This window comes from Phocoena phocoena, chromosome 11, assembly GCF_963924675.1.
Source record: "Phocoena phocoena chromosome 11, mPhoPho1.1, whole genome shotgun sequence".
NCBI classification, from domain to species: domain Eukaryota; kingdom Metazoa; phylum Chordata; class Mammalia; order Artiodactyla; family Phocoenidae; genus Phocoena; species Phocoena phocoena.
This window is the reverse complement of record NC_089229.1, coordinates 64,633,099-64,649,691: the sequence shown is the minus strand read 5'-3', so window position 1 is coordinate 64,649,691 and position 16,593 is coordinate 64,633,099. Positions and strand designations below refer to the sequence as shown.

At 55.6% G+C, this 16,593-nt stretch overlaps 1 protein-coding gene across 1 annotated transcript in view; it reads right to left on the bottom strand.

Moving 5' to 3' along the window:
• Positions 1-15,259, bottom strand: part of COL2A1 (collagen type II alpha 1 chain) — a 30,660-nt gene extending 15,401 nt beyond the window's left edge. The window contains exons 1-18 of the mRNA XM_065887895.1: positions 15,175-15,259; positions 11,081-11,287; positions 9,586-9,602; positions 9,344-9,376; positions 9,210-9,242; positions 9,058-9,111; positions 8,792-8,893; positions 7,724-7,801; positions 7,047-7,091; positions 6,887-6,940; positions 6,270-6,323; positions 5,436-5,489; positions 5,005-5,058; positions 4,823-4,876; positions 4,493-4,537; positions 3,890-3,943; positions 1,157-1,201; positions 633-686 (exon numbers count right to left, since the gene is read on the bottom strand). Coding sequence (XP_065743967.1) covers positions 633-686; positions 1,157-1,201; positions 3,890-3,943; positions 4,493-4,537; positions 4,823-4,876; positions 5,005-5,058; positions 5,436-5,489; positions 6,270-6,323; positions 6,887-6,940; positions 7,047-7,091; positions 7,724-7,801; positions 8,792-8,893; positions 9,058-9,111; positions 9,210-9,242; positions 9,344-9,376; positions 9,586-9,602; positions 11,081-11,287; positions 15,175-15,259 — 1,122 coding nt within the window. The remainder of the gene's footprint in view (positions 1-632; positions 687-1,156; positions 1,202-3,889; positions 3,944-4,492; positions 4,538-4,822; positions 4,877-5,004; positions 5,059-5,435; positions 5,490-6,269; positions 6,324-6,886; positions 6,941-7,046; positions 7,092-7,723; positions 7,802-8,791; positions 8,894-9,057; positions 9,112-9,209; positions 9,243-9,343; positions 9,377-9,585; positions 9,603-11,080; positions 11,288-15,174) is intronic.
• Between the last annotated feature and the right edge of the window lie 1,334 nt (positions 15,260-16,593).

Genomic DNA, 16,593 nt, shown 5'->3' with positions numbered 1-16,593 from the left:
CCTCAGACACTGTCTGGTTGCCATGGAAACCCCCAGGAGGGAAAAAGCAACCTGATGCCAGTGACCGCATGGAGGCTCCTTATTCATCTCCTGGCGGGCACCAGGAGAGAATTCCCAGGGACACACGCGCATTGGAATCCCTCCTGGGCCACAGGGGCCTTTCCCTGAACTGGCTGGCCTCCCACTGGCCTCTGTTAATCCTTGGAAGAACTCTATTAACACGGCTTGGGAGAGCCAAGGCCCCCAAATGAAGCAGCGGCGAGAGCGTGGAACCATCTCTGAGCCCATTTCCCTCCGACTCTCTTCCGGGTCTAAGTCGGCTGAGCTTTGCCTTCTTCCCTTTGGTTCCTGGTCTTCTGCTCCCTCCCAGGTCTCAGGTGTCTCCCCACCTTTTTCTGCCTTGCCCCACTCTGAAGCTGTAACTGTATCTCCAGCTTTTTATCATTCCATCTTACTTTCCCTTCCAGCTGGTGACTCTGCCAAGTGCCTGGCTTTTTCCTCGTTTTCCGTGGAGAGTGGAGGTGGGGAGGGGGTGGGGGACACGCCTCCACAGGGAAGGGGGTCATCCAGGGGGCAGTCAGCAAGGGTTACGGGGAAAGCGGGCTTCCTGACACAACGGGCAGGACACGCACCTTGGCACCAGGAGCACCGGGGAAGCCAGGACCGCCAGCAGGACCCACGGGACCCTGGAGGAAGCAAGTGGATGGAGAGGTGAATGCTGATTCGCGGCAGACTCTCTCCAGCCTCCAGAGTGAGACCCCGCCCCCCACGCCTCACATGCCGTCCCACCTTTGTACCAATATTGCCCTACATCCCTGTGGCCGAAAGTCCCTGGGTGAAAACTGTCCCCACTGCCAGTGTCCCCAAGCCTGGCTTCACAAGGCAAAGCAGGTTTCTGACTAAATACATGGTGAGAAGCGGGCGATTCTTTCACCTCCCTCTCTATCCCTCCTCAAGAAAACTACCAAAAGGGTGGCTGAGAAAAATGACCCGCTGCTTCAAAGCTTCTTCAACGTGCTCTTGCAGTAATGAAAAATTATTTCTCCTCCTTTCCAGTAGAAGCCAGAGCATGGCCTGCGTACCGAGTAAACACTGCAACTTCACTGGGCTGCTGACTGGGACGCAGGCAGACCTGCCTGGGCCGAAGTGAACTTACCGGAGGCCCTGCGGGGCCGGGTTGGCCATCGTTGCCCCGAGCACCCTGCGAGCGAGAAGGAAGCAGCCACCGTCAGAGGCGCGCGCACGTCCAGTCCCTCCCTGCCTCAGCCCACCCCCATGGTACCCCAGGGCTGAGCACGAGGCTGGCAGGTCCTCCAGGGCGGCTGGGAGAACCAGGAGGGCAGCGGGCTTATTCTCAGCTTAACAAAGCCTGGGTAATTAATTCTCCAGCTATTTCATCATTTCTTTTTTTTTTTTTTTTTTTTTGCGGTACGTGGGCCTCTCACTGCTGTGGCCTCTCCCGCTGCAGAGCACAGGCTCCGGACGCGCAGGCTCAGCGGCCATGGCTCACAGGCCCAGCCGCTCCGCGGCATGTGGGATCTTCCCGGACCGGGGCACGAACCCGTGTCCCCTAGCATCGGCAGGCGGACTCTCAGCCACTGCGCCACCAGGGAATCCCTGTTTCATCATTTCTTAAACTTCCGTTTAGACCCCAAGTATCCCCAACTTCAAGGCTGAGTTTTCGTTTAAAGATTCCGTGAACTGGGCCAAAGGAGAGCAAAACGGCCAAGCATCAACCCTGACTGAGTGCCTCCTGCCTGTCACAGCAGGAAGCACCGTCCGGACTCGGGTAACCTCCCTGGTTAAGGCTTGGTTAACTCCAGGATCTGTGCCCCACCATCCTCCAACCCAGAAAACCACCTGCTTCTATGGAAAACAGAGAAGCTGCAGGACATCTGCCAGCAGCCCAGGAAGAAGCTCTGTGATGGGGACAGGACACCAGGCAGAGCCCGAGGACCACATCTGCCCCAAGACTTCCTTCACAGGAAGGCAAGGCTGCCGGCATTTCCTCTACAGGCCTTGCCCTTTGAGGGTTTTCTCCTGGGTTTGTGGTGAGCACCCCTAGTGCCTCTCTCAAGGCCCCTCAAGGCCCAGGGGACCGTTAGGCTAGGTGGAGCTGGGCCTGGCACCTGGTCCTTGGAGGACCTCGGCTGAGCCCTGTCTGCCTGCCTCTGCCTCTCCTTGGAAGCTGAAGAAGGATGCTTTAGGGGGAGCTCCTGTTTTAAAGAAGACTCAACTCTTCCTCCTGGCCATGGTCCATTTCTCCTGAGACTCTCCCCACTGGCATTAAACAGGGAAGAGAAGACTTAACCAAAGAAAGTGTCACGGGGAACATAAAGCCTCAGCACTGGCCAGAGCCCCTTCTGGACTAGCCTGGCCGCTTCGAGAAGCACCCACCCTCCAGGGGTCAGCCAGAGGAGAGGCCTGGGCTGGCCATGAGTGAGGGGGAGCTGCAGTGCCGCCCGGGAGGCCAGAGCTGGGCGGGCATCCAGGGCTCCTCCTGCAGCAAGGCTGGGGAGTGGGCGCCGTCTGGCCCAAGGTGGGGGGCACGTGACCACAGCAGGCAGAGGCCAACCCAGCCCAGTCCCTGGCCAGGCCTTGAACCCCGACCTGCGCTTGGAACTACGTGACATTGTCCATCTTCTGTGCCTAGTCCCGTGCACACCCTGCCAGCCTGACTACCACGGGGACAGGAATCAGCGAGAAGGAGCGAGAAGCAGGGTCTTCTGTGCCCGGGAAGGAGGGAAAACGGGGATGCAGCTCATCTGTGCCCCTCACGGAGTGTGGCCACCATGGCCCCCACAAGCCAGGTCTTGACAACCTGCCGAAATCGCAGTGTTTCTCGGCAGGTCCAGCGCTCTCTAATCCCCTCACACAAAGCGACCCGGAGACAAGCCACTTCAACAGCTCTGGCTGACAAATGGGGGTCGAGGCTGCTTGGTATTTCACTGACCTGCTTTTGAGGGAAATTTCTGCCAAAACAGATACATTATCTGGAAAGCAGTAAAACCCAGTGAAGCTGATTTACTTTGGCCGGTCCTGCAAGGACCGGTGAGGAGGGGCCTCAGGGCTTGGGTGGCTGGGTGTGAAATCAACAAGAGAGCATAATCTTTCTTAAACACAGCTTTCATCGCATCACTCGCCTGACCAGGCGCCCACAAGGGCTCTCGATTGCTAAGGGATCAGAGCTAAACACCTGCACCCTCCACCATGGCAAATCCCCGTGCTCTTAACTTCCCCCACGAACAAGAGGCCACCAGAGTCCGAGGCTGCAAAGTATAGTTTGTCTTAAGCTATTTAACCGTTCGGTGCCTCAGTTTCTTCTCTAAAATGGGGAGGACAATAGAATCTACCTCACAGGATTTGAGGGAAGATTGGATGAGACTAAGCATCTCAGGTATTAAACAGAGGGAGTGCCCGTGAAGTGGTGGCCACTGGTATATCATAGTGTCACCAGCCGTGCACCAACGATAAGTATGTGAGCTGACCCTGGACTGTTAATACTTTTCTAGGGCAGCATCTGAGCAACCAGAAAGAACAAAGAGGAGCACAGTACTCTAGCCAACTGAAGTCTGTCCATAAATTCGAACGGGGTTGATGGGGAGCAGGTGGGGCTGTTGAGGGGATTACCTGAATAATCGAGGCTGGTTAAGGATACTCCTGCCCTTACCACCCAGCCCTCCCATGGCCCACGCCCAGTCCCCCGACTGCAGACCCCGCCTGGGAATTTGTGACGGGTACACTAGAGTGAATCCTCACGGGAGGATGATACTCTCTACACCCCGCAGGCTTGTTTTGAGGGTCAGGCAGAATAACCCCAAATGCAAGTGCCTCGTCAACTTGACAGTGCTGGACAAAATGGTGGCTCTCGGTCTCATCAATTACTCACCGCAGAGCCAGCAGGGCCAGTCCGTCCTCTCTCACCAGGCAGGCCACGGGGACCCTGGAACACACACCAGGACAGCACAAGCATGAGTTGACTCAAGGACACCATCACTTAACCTGCAGGCCCTTCCTGGACACCTGAGGGGAGGGAGCGTGCAGTGCCCAGGAGGCAAAGGTGTGGATGCCCCTGACCTCACCTTCCTGATTCAGGACGCTCCTATCACACCAAAGGTTCTTCTGCCACGGCAGAGCGCACAGGTGCGCCTGTGGTTACCTACTGGGGGCCCTGTTCGAGGCACATCTTGCTTCTGGCAATAGATGAGCTCCCCAAAATGTTGAAAATAAACGAAATTTGTAAAAATTGAAGGCACGCCTCAAGTGTGCTAACAGGGCTACTTCAAGGAAATGTTGGTGAAACCTTGACCAAATCAACTACTTGATACATTTTGCCTTTTGCTCATAATCAGATCAGTCTACAAAACTGAGTATCTACTTTGCATAAAGGGAGCCATGGCGTTTACGGTGAAGCCACCTGCCAGGCTTTAGAAGGTACCTGAAGAGTGTCTAGAGAGGCCCTCCCGGGGGGGGGGAATGCTCATATACTCACCATTGGGCCCGGAGAACCGTTCTCTCCTGGGGAACCACTCTCACCCTGGAAAAAAGAGGCAGAGGGTCAGTGACTGGGACCCCAGTGCTAGCCCCCCACACAACTCCCATGGAAGAAGCTGAAAGCTCTGGTCATCTCAGCTAGCACTGACACCCCCAAACTTTAGTTCTGTGAGGGACAATTCCCAGAGCTTTCCAGAACTGCCGTTCGTACATTAGGACGTAGGACTGGCTGTCCTAACCCAAGCTGTTCAGATGTCCTAACTCCACTGAGGTCAGTAGCATCTCCCCATTGTCTGTCCCCTGTCCTCGTGTGCTTCTTGGTCCTTACCTTCACACCTGGAGCACCAGCTTCTCCCTTGGCACCATCTAGACCTGGGTAACCCTATGGGACGAGAGAAGATATTCAATCGCACTTCTGGGGAAGCCAAATAGGAAGATTCATGTCCTCAAAAGCTTTTTTCTCCCTTGGTCAATCCCTTCCTTCCAACACCCTCAATCCACGATACTTACTCTGTGACCTTTGACACCAGGAAGGCCTGGGGTTCCTGGGAAGCCGCGAGCACCCTGCAATCCAAAGAAGAGATTCTCAGGGCACCGAGCAGAACCGGGTCAAGACCGCCCTGGGCTGCTACAGAGCCCTCGGAGCCAGGGAGCAGTGGAAGCCCAGTACTGAGACCATCTTTCAGTCAATCCCAGAATCCCCTTCACTGTGCCTCACCCCATCTTATGCAAAGTGGGTATGAACAACAGCCAGCCCCCCAGGGCCCATGCTAGGATCAGAGACACGGTCATCAGCGTGAAGGTGTGATGTACGTGGAGACTGCTGGAACTTTAGGAGTGAGCTAACGGAACTGGATGAGCTGGGCGGGCGGCCACTGCCTTGGCTGCAAGGAGGGAGACTCTGGGAATGATGTTGGAGGCTGGGGAAGGTGGGGCTTTACCTGAGGACCAGGAAGGCCTCTCTCGCCAGGTTTTCCAGCCTTTCCAGCTTCACCCTGAAGGGAGAGAGATGAACCTCAGCTTCCTCAGAAGACACGTTAGCACAGCTGGCGCACTTCGGAGCACCGTCTCTCCTCCCAGCCCGCCATGCCTTTGCCCACCTGCTTCCTCATCTCCACCCTCCTCCTTCAGGTCCCAGACTTCCCCGAATGCCTTCCCTGGCTCACGGTGTCTTGTCTCACACAGCTGCCTGTGCCCTGGGCAAGCTCTTCCGTCCCCAACCCCACGGCCTCCAGCCTCCCCTGGTGGGCTCCCTGCCTCCTCTCATAGGCACTGCTGACTGGCCTAGGGCCCCCTAACCTCAGAGACTTTCACTGCCTAATGGGATTCACGAGTGCCAACTCTTGTCTCTTCCCTTTGTTTGCATCCCTTGCAGACATCCTGACTCAGGCTGAGCTTTTCCTAACTCATTTACAATTAAGATAATGTTGGGCTGTTGAGTGTTTCTTTCTTTGTTTTTCCTTCCTTACATCTTTCCCCTTGTGTTTTCCCTCTCCCTTCTCTCACTTCTCAATTTCCCTTCCAGGAGTTGATGATGTTTTAATTAGTTCCCTTCCCAGTGGGTCCAAAGAAGTCCCCAAGGCAATTGCAAGCTAAGTTGCCAGTGGAAATGTGGACAGTAGGCGGAGTCCGAGTCTCCAACAGACCAGCTCTGCCACTCAGGTTGCCTCCCCCTTGGGTCAAGCCGAGGGTGCCTCTGTATCACTGCGTAGCACCCCCTCTCTGGGCCCTTTCAAGTGAGGCGGCCACTTGTTTGACTCCTCAGGTATACTCACGTCGTCACCAGGTTTTCCAGGGGGGCCAGAAGGGCCACGGGGACCCATGGGACCCTACGAACGAAATAGGAGCGTTTAAGAGATGGTTGGAGGGGGAAGACACCTAATCGGACAAAATTTGGGGATTGTAGCTTTTGGAAGCTAGTTCCTCTATGAGGAAAAAATGATGGAAGAACCCTGGGACTTCCCTGGCAGTCCAGTGGTTCAGACTCCGTGCTTCCAATGCAGGGGTTGCGGCTTTGCTCCCTGGTCAGGGGACTAAGATCCTGCATGTGGGCAGGCCGTGCGGCTTGGCCAAAATACTCAACCACACTCCAATTAAAAAAAAGATGGAAGAACCCACTTTGTGCTGAGAGAGAGCAGATCATAGTGGGAGGCAGTGGACAGCACAGGCCAGGGGTGACCCAGAAAAAGGACTGAGATGACAGAGTCCTGGGTGGTTCTTGCCACATCTGGCTCTCTGTTCCCCCAGAGCTAAGAGGGGACATCTGGGTTTCCTTTGAGCCCTCCACTGTGGAAAGTGCTGGGCAGAGCCCGGGAGGCGACAGGATCGGGGTCGGAGTGGCACATCACTGGAAGCTCCCCCCAAGGAGGGCAGGGCCCACGGAGGTACTCACAGCAACGCCGGGTTCCCCAGGTTCACCAGGGTTGCCTTGAAATCCTTGAGGTCCCTAAAAAGTAAGGTGAGGACACCAGGTTGGCCCCCCGCAAACTGACATCAGAGAGCTTGAAAGCGTCTGTGTCTCCACCTTCCAAAAGGAAAGGCCCAGTACTTACGGGAGCACCAGCAGGGCCTGGAGGTCCCCGAGGTCCCATGGGGCCCTGCATTGGAACAGAAAATGAGGAGCTTTACTGGAAATGCTTCACCCACAGCCTCCAGGGTGCCACCTCCTCCCAGCCAACAGCCCAGACAAAGGACAAGGAGTTACTCTGTGAGCAGGGGGCCTGCAGTGGCCGCCCCCTCTTGTTTCCCACTCCCCTCGCAACAATCTATTTTTATTTATAGGTACCATTTGGACAGAGAAGCTGGCCTTGCTTTCCCCTGGACGGCAGCCATGTTTACTAAAGTCTGAGTTTCATTTAGCCTGTGCCAAGCGGGAGCTGCAGGGCTGAGAGTTCCTGCTGGAAGTCTTGTGGATGCCGGAGAACAGTGGCTGCTGTCTGCATTCTTCAGTTCTCATTCCAAAAGCAATAGCAACTGGCCTTCTGACAGATCAGCCTATATGCCTCTCTCCATCCTCATTCTTCTTAGTCACTCCAGCGCATCATTAAAACTGGCATCCATCGCCGTTAAAACCCAAATGCTTTGGGCTAGCTAAATGGGAGGTTACGTAACTGTTGGGGAAGAGCTGCTCTAAGCAATTACCTGTAAAGTGAGGTTGTCAGAGTCCCTGGCTCTAATAAGGGCCACCTCCTGCCATTTTGGCTGCAAAGAACTGGTGTTTTTTTCTTACCATTGGTCCCTGCATTACTCCCATCTGGGCGCCACCAGCCTTCTCATCAAATCCTCCAGCCATCTGAGCAGCAAAGTTCTGCAAATATAAACCCAACAACATTAAAAGCTTGGGAGGCCCTGTGCTTTCCCTACTTGGCTAGGTAAGCTATATCTGGATAGAAAATACTCTATTTAGATAAATTCTAATTGTTGGAGACTAACCTAGCATTGATCTGAATTACTAATGATTCCTGAAAAATTGTTTTGGAAATGGGTTATTAGATGACAGTGGCATAGTCATTTCCCTGGGAGATGAAGTGTTATTTGGAAGAGTATCCATTACTTGCATTTCATTTCATAAGTTTTTTAAAAAAATTCTAAAATATTAAATACGTTATTTAACATAAATTGAGAAATATAACTAAAAATATCACTTTGAAAGTTTCTGTTTTTCTTTTCCAAGACTTTAATGCCCAGCAAAAGACTAAAATGAACAGTCTTGAAATATTTTAATAGGGGATGTAGTAGGCATCTATGAGCCATTCAAGTTTAAAAATTTAAATCATAGCAAACATCAAAATGGCAAACCTGCAAAAACTGGGCAATAATATAATTTGCTGATTGGTTTGATTCCAAAAATGACTTTAGCCACACACCTTCGCTCAGTGGGGCTCTTTCATGAGAATAAATGATCGCTTGGAATGTACTTGGCAAAGATGAAGATTCAATGTCTTCCAAGGACAGCAGTCACTCTTCTTCCAGGGAACTACAAGTGCCCAGTCATCCTCTCCCCCAAGCCCCACACCCACTCCCAAGAATCAGCCACACAGTACAGACGCCAGGAAGCCAGGTAACTGAAGACTTGCTTTGCAGAAACCCAGTGAGTGAAAAAAGTCATCCCTTAGCGTCACAGTCTCACGCCTACTATGTGATTCCACTAAATTATAGGCCTGGGGGAGAAGCCCATGGACAGGCTGTGTACACACTGCTGGCAGCCCTAGGAGCCAGCCAGGTGAGTGTGACTAGCGATTTAGAAGCCACGCTTCTGGAGGGACAGCCTGAAGGAAGGGGACATAAGGATACTTACTCCACCAAGACCAGGGGGGCCAGGGGGGCCAGGAGGGCCAGGGGGGCCAGGGTTTCCAGGGGTCCCAGGCTCTCCATCTCTGCCACGAGGTCCAGGAGCACCCTTGGCAGAAAGAGAAAAAGGCCCCAATGAGAAGCAGTGTTTATGCAAGAACCATCTGTCTACAGGCTGCCCTTGAGGAGGTAGGTAGTCAGTCATTTGGGGAGGGGGAGATTAGAGAACCTTGGCAGCCCACAAGGGTCAGACAGCATTGTTTCTCTACTCACTTTTTCACCTTTGTCACCACGATCACCTCTGGGTCCTTGTTCACCTGCAGGTCCCTGAAAGTGAAGAAAATATTGAGATGACAGCCAGACCAGGGGCCTGCAGTTCAGTAACTCAAGGAAGACACGGAGGAAGGGGTTTCTCCCTTTCTTACCTGAGGCCCAGGAGGTCCTTTGGGTCCTACAATCTGTGACAGAGAGACCCACAGGATGGCAAGTTAGAGGGAACCTCAAGGACATGACCCAGTTAGAGCAGCAGATGCAACGTGGGAGTATAAACCGTACTTACATCCTTGATGTCTCCAGGTTCTCCTTTCTGTCCCTGAAACACGAAACACTGTCAGGATTGAGCCAAGCAAGCCCACCAAGCCCCAAGCACACAACCTTGCCCAGGAGCCCTTGCATCGAGATGCCCTCTGAAACAGATCCCTGTTGATGTCTAAAGACCGCAGGCTGAATAAGCATAGCACTGCTTCTAAAGAAGGAACTGTAAAGGCAAAGGAAAGCGCAAAAAACAGCAAAAATCCTCACCTTTGGTCCTGGTTGCCCTGCAAATGGAAAAAATAGAGAAGGAAAATGTAAGATTCATGAGATGGTTACGTACAACTTCTTGTCACTTAGACACTCTTGAACGGATCAAACAAAGAAAGGGACACAACCAGGGAAGGAGGCAGCTTCCTGTCACTCCACTGAACCCCTCTGTTGGGGTGTTAGGGTCACTGGGGTCCTGCAGTTGCTGAGGTCCCGTGAGGAATGGAGATGATGCAGACTTTGTTATTCAAAAGGCAGTCAGCATGCACAAGCACGGAGCAGGGGTGGTACAAAGAGAAAAGGAAGAATTCAAGATCTAATCAGCCGCCAAGAAAGCAAGCGCCCGAAACTGGGAGGTTCAGTCTCTTCTCTTCCTCACAGGGTAAGAAGCCCCTCCGTAGCCCAAGCGCCACCCCACCCCCCCACCAACCTCCTGCACCCCAGAAGAAGAGTTAGGTAGTTGGAAAGGTCTTACATTCAAGCTGGATCTCCGTGAAGCAAGCACAAAAAAACAGCAGAGCACAGGAGTTACAGAGGGCATTGGAGCCAGTGCCACCCCGAGTCAATAACCCCTTCCCCCTTTGCAGCAGCGAAGTCGTAAAGGTGATCAACGCTTCACTCACACAGGTCCCCTCAGAAATGATCTGGGAATCTGGACCATCAAAGCAGCTTCCCCAAGCAGCTTTCCAGGGTGGGTGAAGTGTTAAGGAAAGGCAACTGCTCGCTTCCCTTTCAATTGTCTTCTCTACTTGAGCGGGAAGGGAAAAGTGAGGGCCACCCAAGAGGCCTACATGTGTGTCCCCAGCCACCCTACAGGGAGATAGGGCATGTGTTCCAGAGCTGAGGAGGGGTCACCTGCACACCCACCAGCCCTGGCTCCCCCTGGGAGTTAACAACCCACCAGGGTGCAGGCACACGGGGCTCTGTCCCAGCCCCATCTCCGCCCTTCTCCTAGGAACTTGCTTCTTAACTGGCAGTCAACGCCAACAGAGGCAAAACCAAATGGAAACGGCCACGAGTGGCCCGTATTTCAAGAAGGGGGCCCTGCCCTCTCTGTCTGCGCGCTGGCCAGCAGAGCTCGCTCCACACTGAAGACCATACATCTGAGGCCTTCTACAGAGAAGCCGAGGTGTGGGTACTGGAGGAGGAGTCAGTCTGCGGTTTGGCCGGAAGGAGCACTGCATCTCCGCGGCGGCTCTAGGGATCTGCAGAGGTGACTCCAGTGAGGTTACTTGTGTGGGATCACCTCTGTCCTCTGTGTCTCGGAAGCGTAGTTTTTGGAGGTGTTGGGTGAGGAAGGACCCCTCTAGTGTGTCAGGCTCACTCAGTGTCAACCTGCAAGCGAGAAATGGCCTTTCCTTTCAGCCTCAGCTGCTGGGGTCCCATGGATAACCAGCCCCTCTGCTTCGCAGAGATGACCGGCATCCATGGCAGGGCATTTGCTGCCCTTGCAAGTAATTTATTTATGTGGAACAGGAAATAAATAAATTACGACCACTGGCAGTGGTGAGGTCAGTTGAGCAGACGGGGCAGCACTCTCCGAAGGGAGTCTCGGGGCTGAGGCAGTCTTTCATGTCTTCACAGATTATGTCGTCGCAGAGGACAGTCCCAGTGTCACAGACACAGATCCGGCAGGGCTCGGGCTTCCACACATCCTTATCGTTATACCTCTGCCCGTCCTGCACACAGCTGCCAGCCTTCTCTGCACCGGGGGTGGGGCAGGGGAAGCAGACAGCCAAGGGAAGGAGGGGGTGAGGAGTCAGAAGGGAAAGAGAGAAAGAGTTTGCAGGTCAACTCGACATAATTCAAATGCTGAAGAAGGTGGGCTCGGGCCACTCGAACACAGAGAACTTGAAAATGATTTTTCTAAGACATCATTCATTCTTCCGTGGAGTCAACAAACATTTGCTGTGTGCCTTGCACTCTGCTGTCTATTCACCAGTGGAAATCCTGACCCAGCAGGGAAGGCGAGGGGGACTGACTATGCCTACTGTCTTCGTGCATCTAGCTAAATACAACTGACAGCTAAAATTTAGAAGGCGTGCAGAAAATTCTACCCACAAAATTTAGACTCTGCAAAGAGCCAGGCTCCCAAAGTGATGTATGGGGGTGGGGGGTGTGTGAGAGGAGGAGCTGTGACAATTAGGACCTTCTTCCATTCTTTAAATCATATCAGGATTAGGACCAATTTGGGGAGGAGCATAGGCCCAGTTAAACAATACACCTGGGACCCAAGGGTATAACAAAATGCCCTGGGAGGCAAGCAGGGCCAAAGAACCCCGCCCCCGCTGCCGGTGCTGACCTCCAGCTGTAGCCCTCTCTGGAGAGACCTTGCTTCCATCTGAAGACAACAGCCCAGCTTGGAGGAAGGGGGTGTGTGGAGGGGGCTTTGAATGCCTGGTCCGGGCTAAGATTAGCCAGTTCAGGCCTGGCCTCCTCCAGGAACGCAGACCAAGAACGGCATGCACTAGTCCCTCTCCACAAGCGGCCTGCCTTCCGGAATTCGCCCTGCAAACGAAGCCTGCGCTGACAAGAGCGCTCCGGAGAGCGCCAAGCGCGGCCGAGCCCGCGCCACGTGCCGGGGAGCGCCCAGTGCTGTTTTTCTCATCAAAATCCCCAAAGCCCTGGCGACTGCGGGGGTTGAATAATAGGAAAGGGCCACAAACCAGGTGGGCGGAGAGAGAAACGGCCCGCCCCGTGCTCTTTAAGGAGACTGAAAGATAAATCTTTCTTTCTGTCTTTTTTTTTTTTTTTCCACTAGAACCACTCCACCCAGCCTTTAGGCGAGATAATCACGGGGAGGGGAGCGGGGGCGGGGGAGGGAGCCTAGGGTATATACAGTTGTTGCCGGGGCGCACGCACCGCTATATATAGGTGGAGCTGTAGAAAACGAGCTGCGGGAGAGCGACTGGAAGAAAACCCAAGAGGGGCCATGAGGGAAGAGAGTAAAGTGCTGGGAGAGCGGGGTGCACCCTGAAGGCGTATCAGATTTCCCTCGGAAGGGTGGCCGGGGATGAGCGGGCGCAAGGGCGGGGCCGCAGCGCTGGGCGTGAGAGCCGTCGGGTGACTCTTTGTGGCTGCGGCTCTGGACACGGCTCGCCCACAGACACTGGGAGGGTGAAAAGTGGGATAAAATGACTGCCCCAGAAAGGAGCCAGCGCCGTAACCGGATCCCCTAGGTGTGGACGGAGGAGCCCAGCGCCACCATAATTGCTGTTCGAAACGGCTGCCGATAGCATCCCGGCGCGCCTGATCGGGTTCCCCTCATTACCGCAGCGCCACATAAGTGATTCTTTGTAGCAGGCCAATTAAAAAGTTACCTCTTTCGGGGAACTGTTTTGCTTCGCAGCCGCTTTGCGCAGGGCTGGAGCCCGGGAGGTGTCCGCGGGCGGGCACAGGGGAGCATTGTGGGAGAGGGGGTCGGGGAGTCCTGGGGAACCCACCGGACCTCGTCTCTCATGAATGCGGCTTTTCTCGAGTGCACACAGAGCCCGATTCACAGGTCTCCGCAAGGAACCAGTTTAAATAAATACGGGCAGCGTTTCAGCCCCATCTGGAAGCCATCGCTGCCAATCTCCCAACGCAAACAAGCCTCACAATGGAGGATTGAGGTCTCTCCCCTGAGCCGAGGGGCACATTCAGAGGAGAGGGCTGTGAAGTGCAGATGTGGGTCAAAGACGCCGCAGCCAATAAGTTTCTCAAACTTGTGGAAAGATGGGGAGGAGGGTCGTGCCAGAGTTCTAGGTTTCTGACATTCCTGATGTCCACGCAGACTGCGTCTTTCCCCACGTCACGTCTTTGGGTCCGCTGACCCAGGGGAGGGGGGTACGGAGCCGGGATGCGCCAGGGTGCGAAGTCAGCGGCTCCAAAGCACTCCCCCTGGGGAGGAGGAGAATCGACTGGAAGATTTGGGCCCAAGAAACTGGAATTCACTACCTCCTAGGAAGGCTGCGGCGCTGAGACACTGCCACTTAAGTGAGAGCCTCTAATACCAGATGGAGAATTGGGGAGTTATTTTAGAGTCACCTAGCTAATTCCACTGCGAACTGAGGCAGAGGTCAGTCAAGAAGACAGTTTTGTGAGTGTGTACATGCAAATTTAGGACAAATATATAGTCAGTCCGAGCTGGGGCCACTTATAGACGCACCGTATTCCAACAAGTACCCGGGAGCGGGCCTCCAGCTTAGCGCACCATCCGACAGCCTGACCAAAATCTCCTGCCCGGGGCTCCTTGCAGCTGCACCGCGGGCCCCAGTCCTGACCCTGTCCCGGTCAACCACCCTAATGAATGGTAAGTCCTTCTGGGTCCGCAGCCTTCTAAACTGTGTCTGGAGATAGCCTAGTGGCAGACGAGACTGCAGACAGCCTCGTCGGCAGACGGACTTTGACTTCCATTTCTCACCCCACCCCCCCCCCGCCAAAAAAGTTTCCCCTGCGATTGATTTACAATTTGTAACATACAAAGACAGGGCTGGAATCCCAGCCGTCGGAAACGTGCCCAAACACGTGGGAAAAAAAAATAACTTCTCTACCTAATACACTTTCCAGGCTTCATTTGTCCTAAATATAATCCCAGACAGTGAGACTTCACCAAAGGAGGCGATAGAAAGGTACGGTTCGAACCGCCTTTGGACCAGACTGTAAAACTGCCGTCTCTAACTATATTCGGTTGAAATTGTTACAGCAATCGACCAACCGTGTCTCCTTCCTCTGCTACACACACACACACACACACACGCACGCACACGCACGCACGCGCACACACACACCTGGCAGAGCCTCGGTTAGTTCCAGAAACTTTTAGAAAAGTAACTCATTGTAGTACCTGGGCGGGGGTGGGGATGTTAGGGGGGAAGACGGCGGGGAGGGGGCGCTATTTTCCTGGGCGTTTGAAAAGCACAGGCTGGTTGGAATGTTATCGCCTTTCAGATGGCCTCTCCTACGGGAAGTTTCTGTATCCTTCAGAGGCAAGGGGAAAGCCGAGATGCGAAGAGGGCTGCACTTTGCTCCTGGGCCAGCCGCGAGGGGGAGGAAACCCGCGAGAGGCGATGAGGTCGCAGAGTGTCTCTCCGAAGCCCTTCTTTGTGGCCTCGGATTTCAGCCCACCAGTTTCCGAGCACCTCCTTTGTCTAACTTCCCTTTGAAACCCCCGGCACCAACCCCTGGACACTACTGGGCCGTCAACCCCTTGGCGCTCGCTCGCTCCTTTGCTCGCGCTCTTTCTCTCCTACTTCTCCTAAGCTCGATGGGCCGCCACCTGTTTTGCTGAACTCTGAGTGCTTCGGGAAGCCACGTTGTGTGCGTGTGCGCCTAATTATCAAAGCTGGTGGGAAAGAGCGCGCTTAAAATCTGTGCGCAAACCTCGGACCCGACGCTTTGCTTGTTTAGTATTCCTTTGCAACGCAGGGACCTGCAAATGCCTCCAACCACGACCGGCACGGAGGACGCTCGGACAGAGCCCCTGACTTGCAGAGCTCCACTCGATGAGCTTCTGCGCATCCGCAGGCTCCAGAGCGCGAGAGGGCCAGGCAAGAGGATGCGGCGGGACGGCCACAGAAGGGTGGCAGGCAGGGGCTGTGGGCAACTTACGGACATCCTGGCCGTGACACCGAAGGACAGCGGCGACGAGCAGCGTCAGCAGCACCAGCGTCTGGGGAGCCCCGAGGCGGATCATGGCTCACCGCGGGGCCTGGCGGAGCCGGGCCCGGGCGGAGCGCAGCGAGGCGGCAGGAGCACGGCGTAGGTCCGGGTCTCTACCGCGCCCTCATGCAGGAGGCCCCTCGGAGCAGGAGGAGGAGGCAGGAGACCCGGCAGCCCAGCAGCGCTCTGCGTCTTCTCTGCGCCGCGGCGCCCGTTATATGCGCCCGGCTCTACTCGAGGCTGGAGAACTCGCCCAAACCGCGGGCCGCCCCCGGCCCCCCGCGGGGTTGTAACCTGAGACCCCGCCCCCGGAGCCCGCCCGGGCCCAGCCAGAGCCCGCACCTGCCCGGGCCGGACCCCCCTCTCCGCTAGCCCTGCTTCCCGCCCCCCACCCCTAGTGTGCCGAGTGGCCTGATCGGGCGGGGCGCAGAGACGGCCCCTGTACTCCCCTCCACCCGGGGCTGCGGCGCTGCCCTCTCCGACCACAGGCGGGAAGGGGGGCCTCCGGCCCCTCCCCTCGGAGTTCTGCCCGGATTGGAGGGGCGGGGGGTGTTTGCAGAGGCGCAGGCTGCGAGCCCTAGACCGTGGACGGAAAAGACTTGGGAGGGAGGAGGGGAAGCGTAGAAAGGAGCAGCGGGGGAGGGAGAGAGGGGGCATCGCGTTGGGACCTTGGGCGGGAGGCGAGGAGAAGGGCGCAGGGGGAGCCCACGAAGTAACTGGAGCTCTAAACCTTGGAGGCTGGCAAGCAGGGCCAAGTTTGGGGGCGTCGTCCTGACCTATCTTCTAGCAGCTTCTCGGGGCACCTGGCCCCTGGGCTCCCACCTGGAGGTTCAGAACGACAGCCCCCCAGCCCCTCCCCCATCCAACTATGCGATGAATGAGCCTCGTCTGGAACCTCAGCAGGCGTTGACCCGAGCCGAACGCCAGGAAAGGGGCCGGTGTGTTACAGCACAGAGGGAGACCTGTGTGAAGGTGTGGAGGGCGGCGTGCGATCCTGGGGAGGGGGCTCGAGGAGACATAGAGCACCGAGGGAGGCGAGACTAAACCGTGCGCGCGGCCGAGGTGGGGGACTGTCTAGTTCCAGGCTCAAACTCGGTGTCTGCTCTTCCTGGCCGGGGTCTGGGAGTCCTGGGGGGCGGGGCGGGGGGAGTGGGCGCTGCCGGCCGGGATTGAGCAGCTCTGGCCAGGGAGGGAGGAGGCTGCTCCAGCTGGACCGAGTTCTGTGAGCCAGAGGAGAAGCCAGAATTCCCTAGGTGGCCCCCTGGCCCTCACTTCCCACCTCATCTCACCTTCCCCGGTGAGCGCCCTTCTGCCACCTTGGCCCAAATGCCGCCTTGGAGAAGGGCTCAGCTGTGCTTGTCTCTTGGC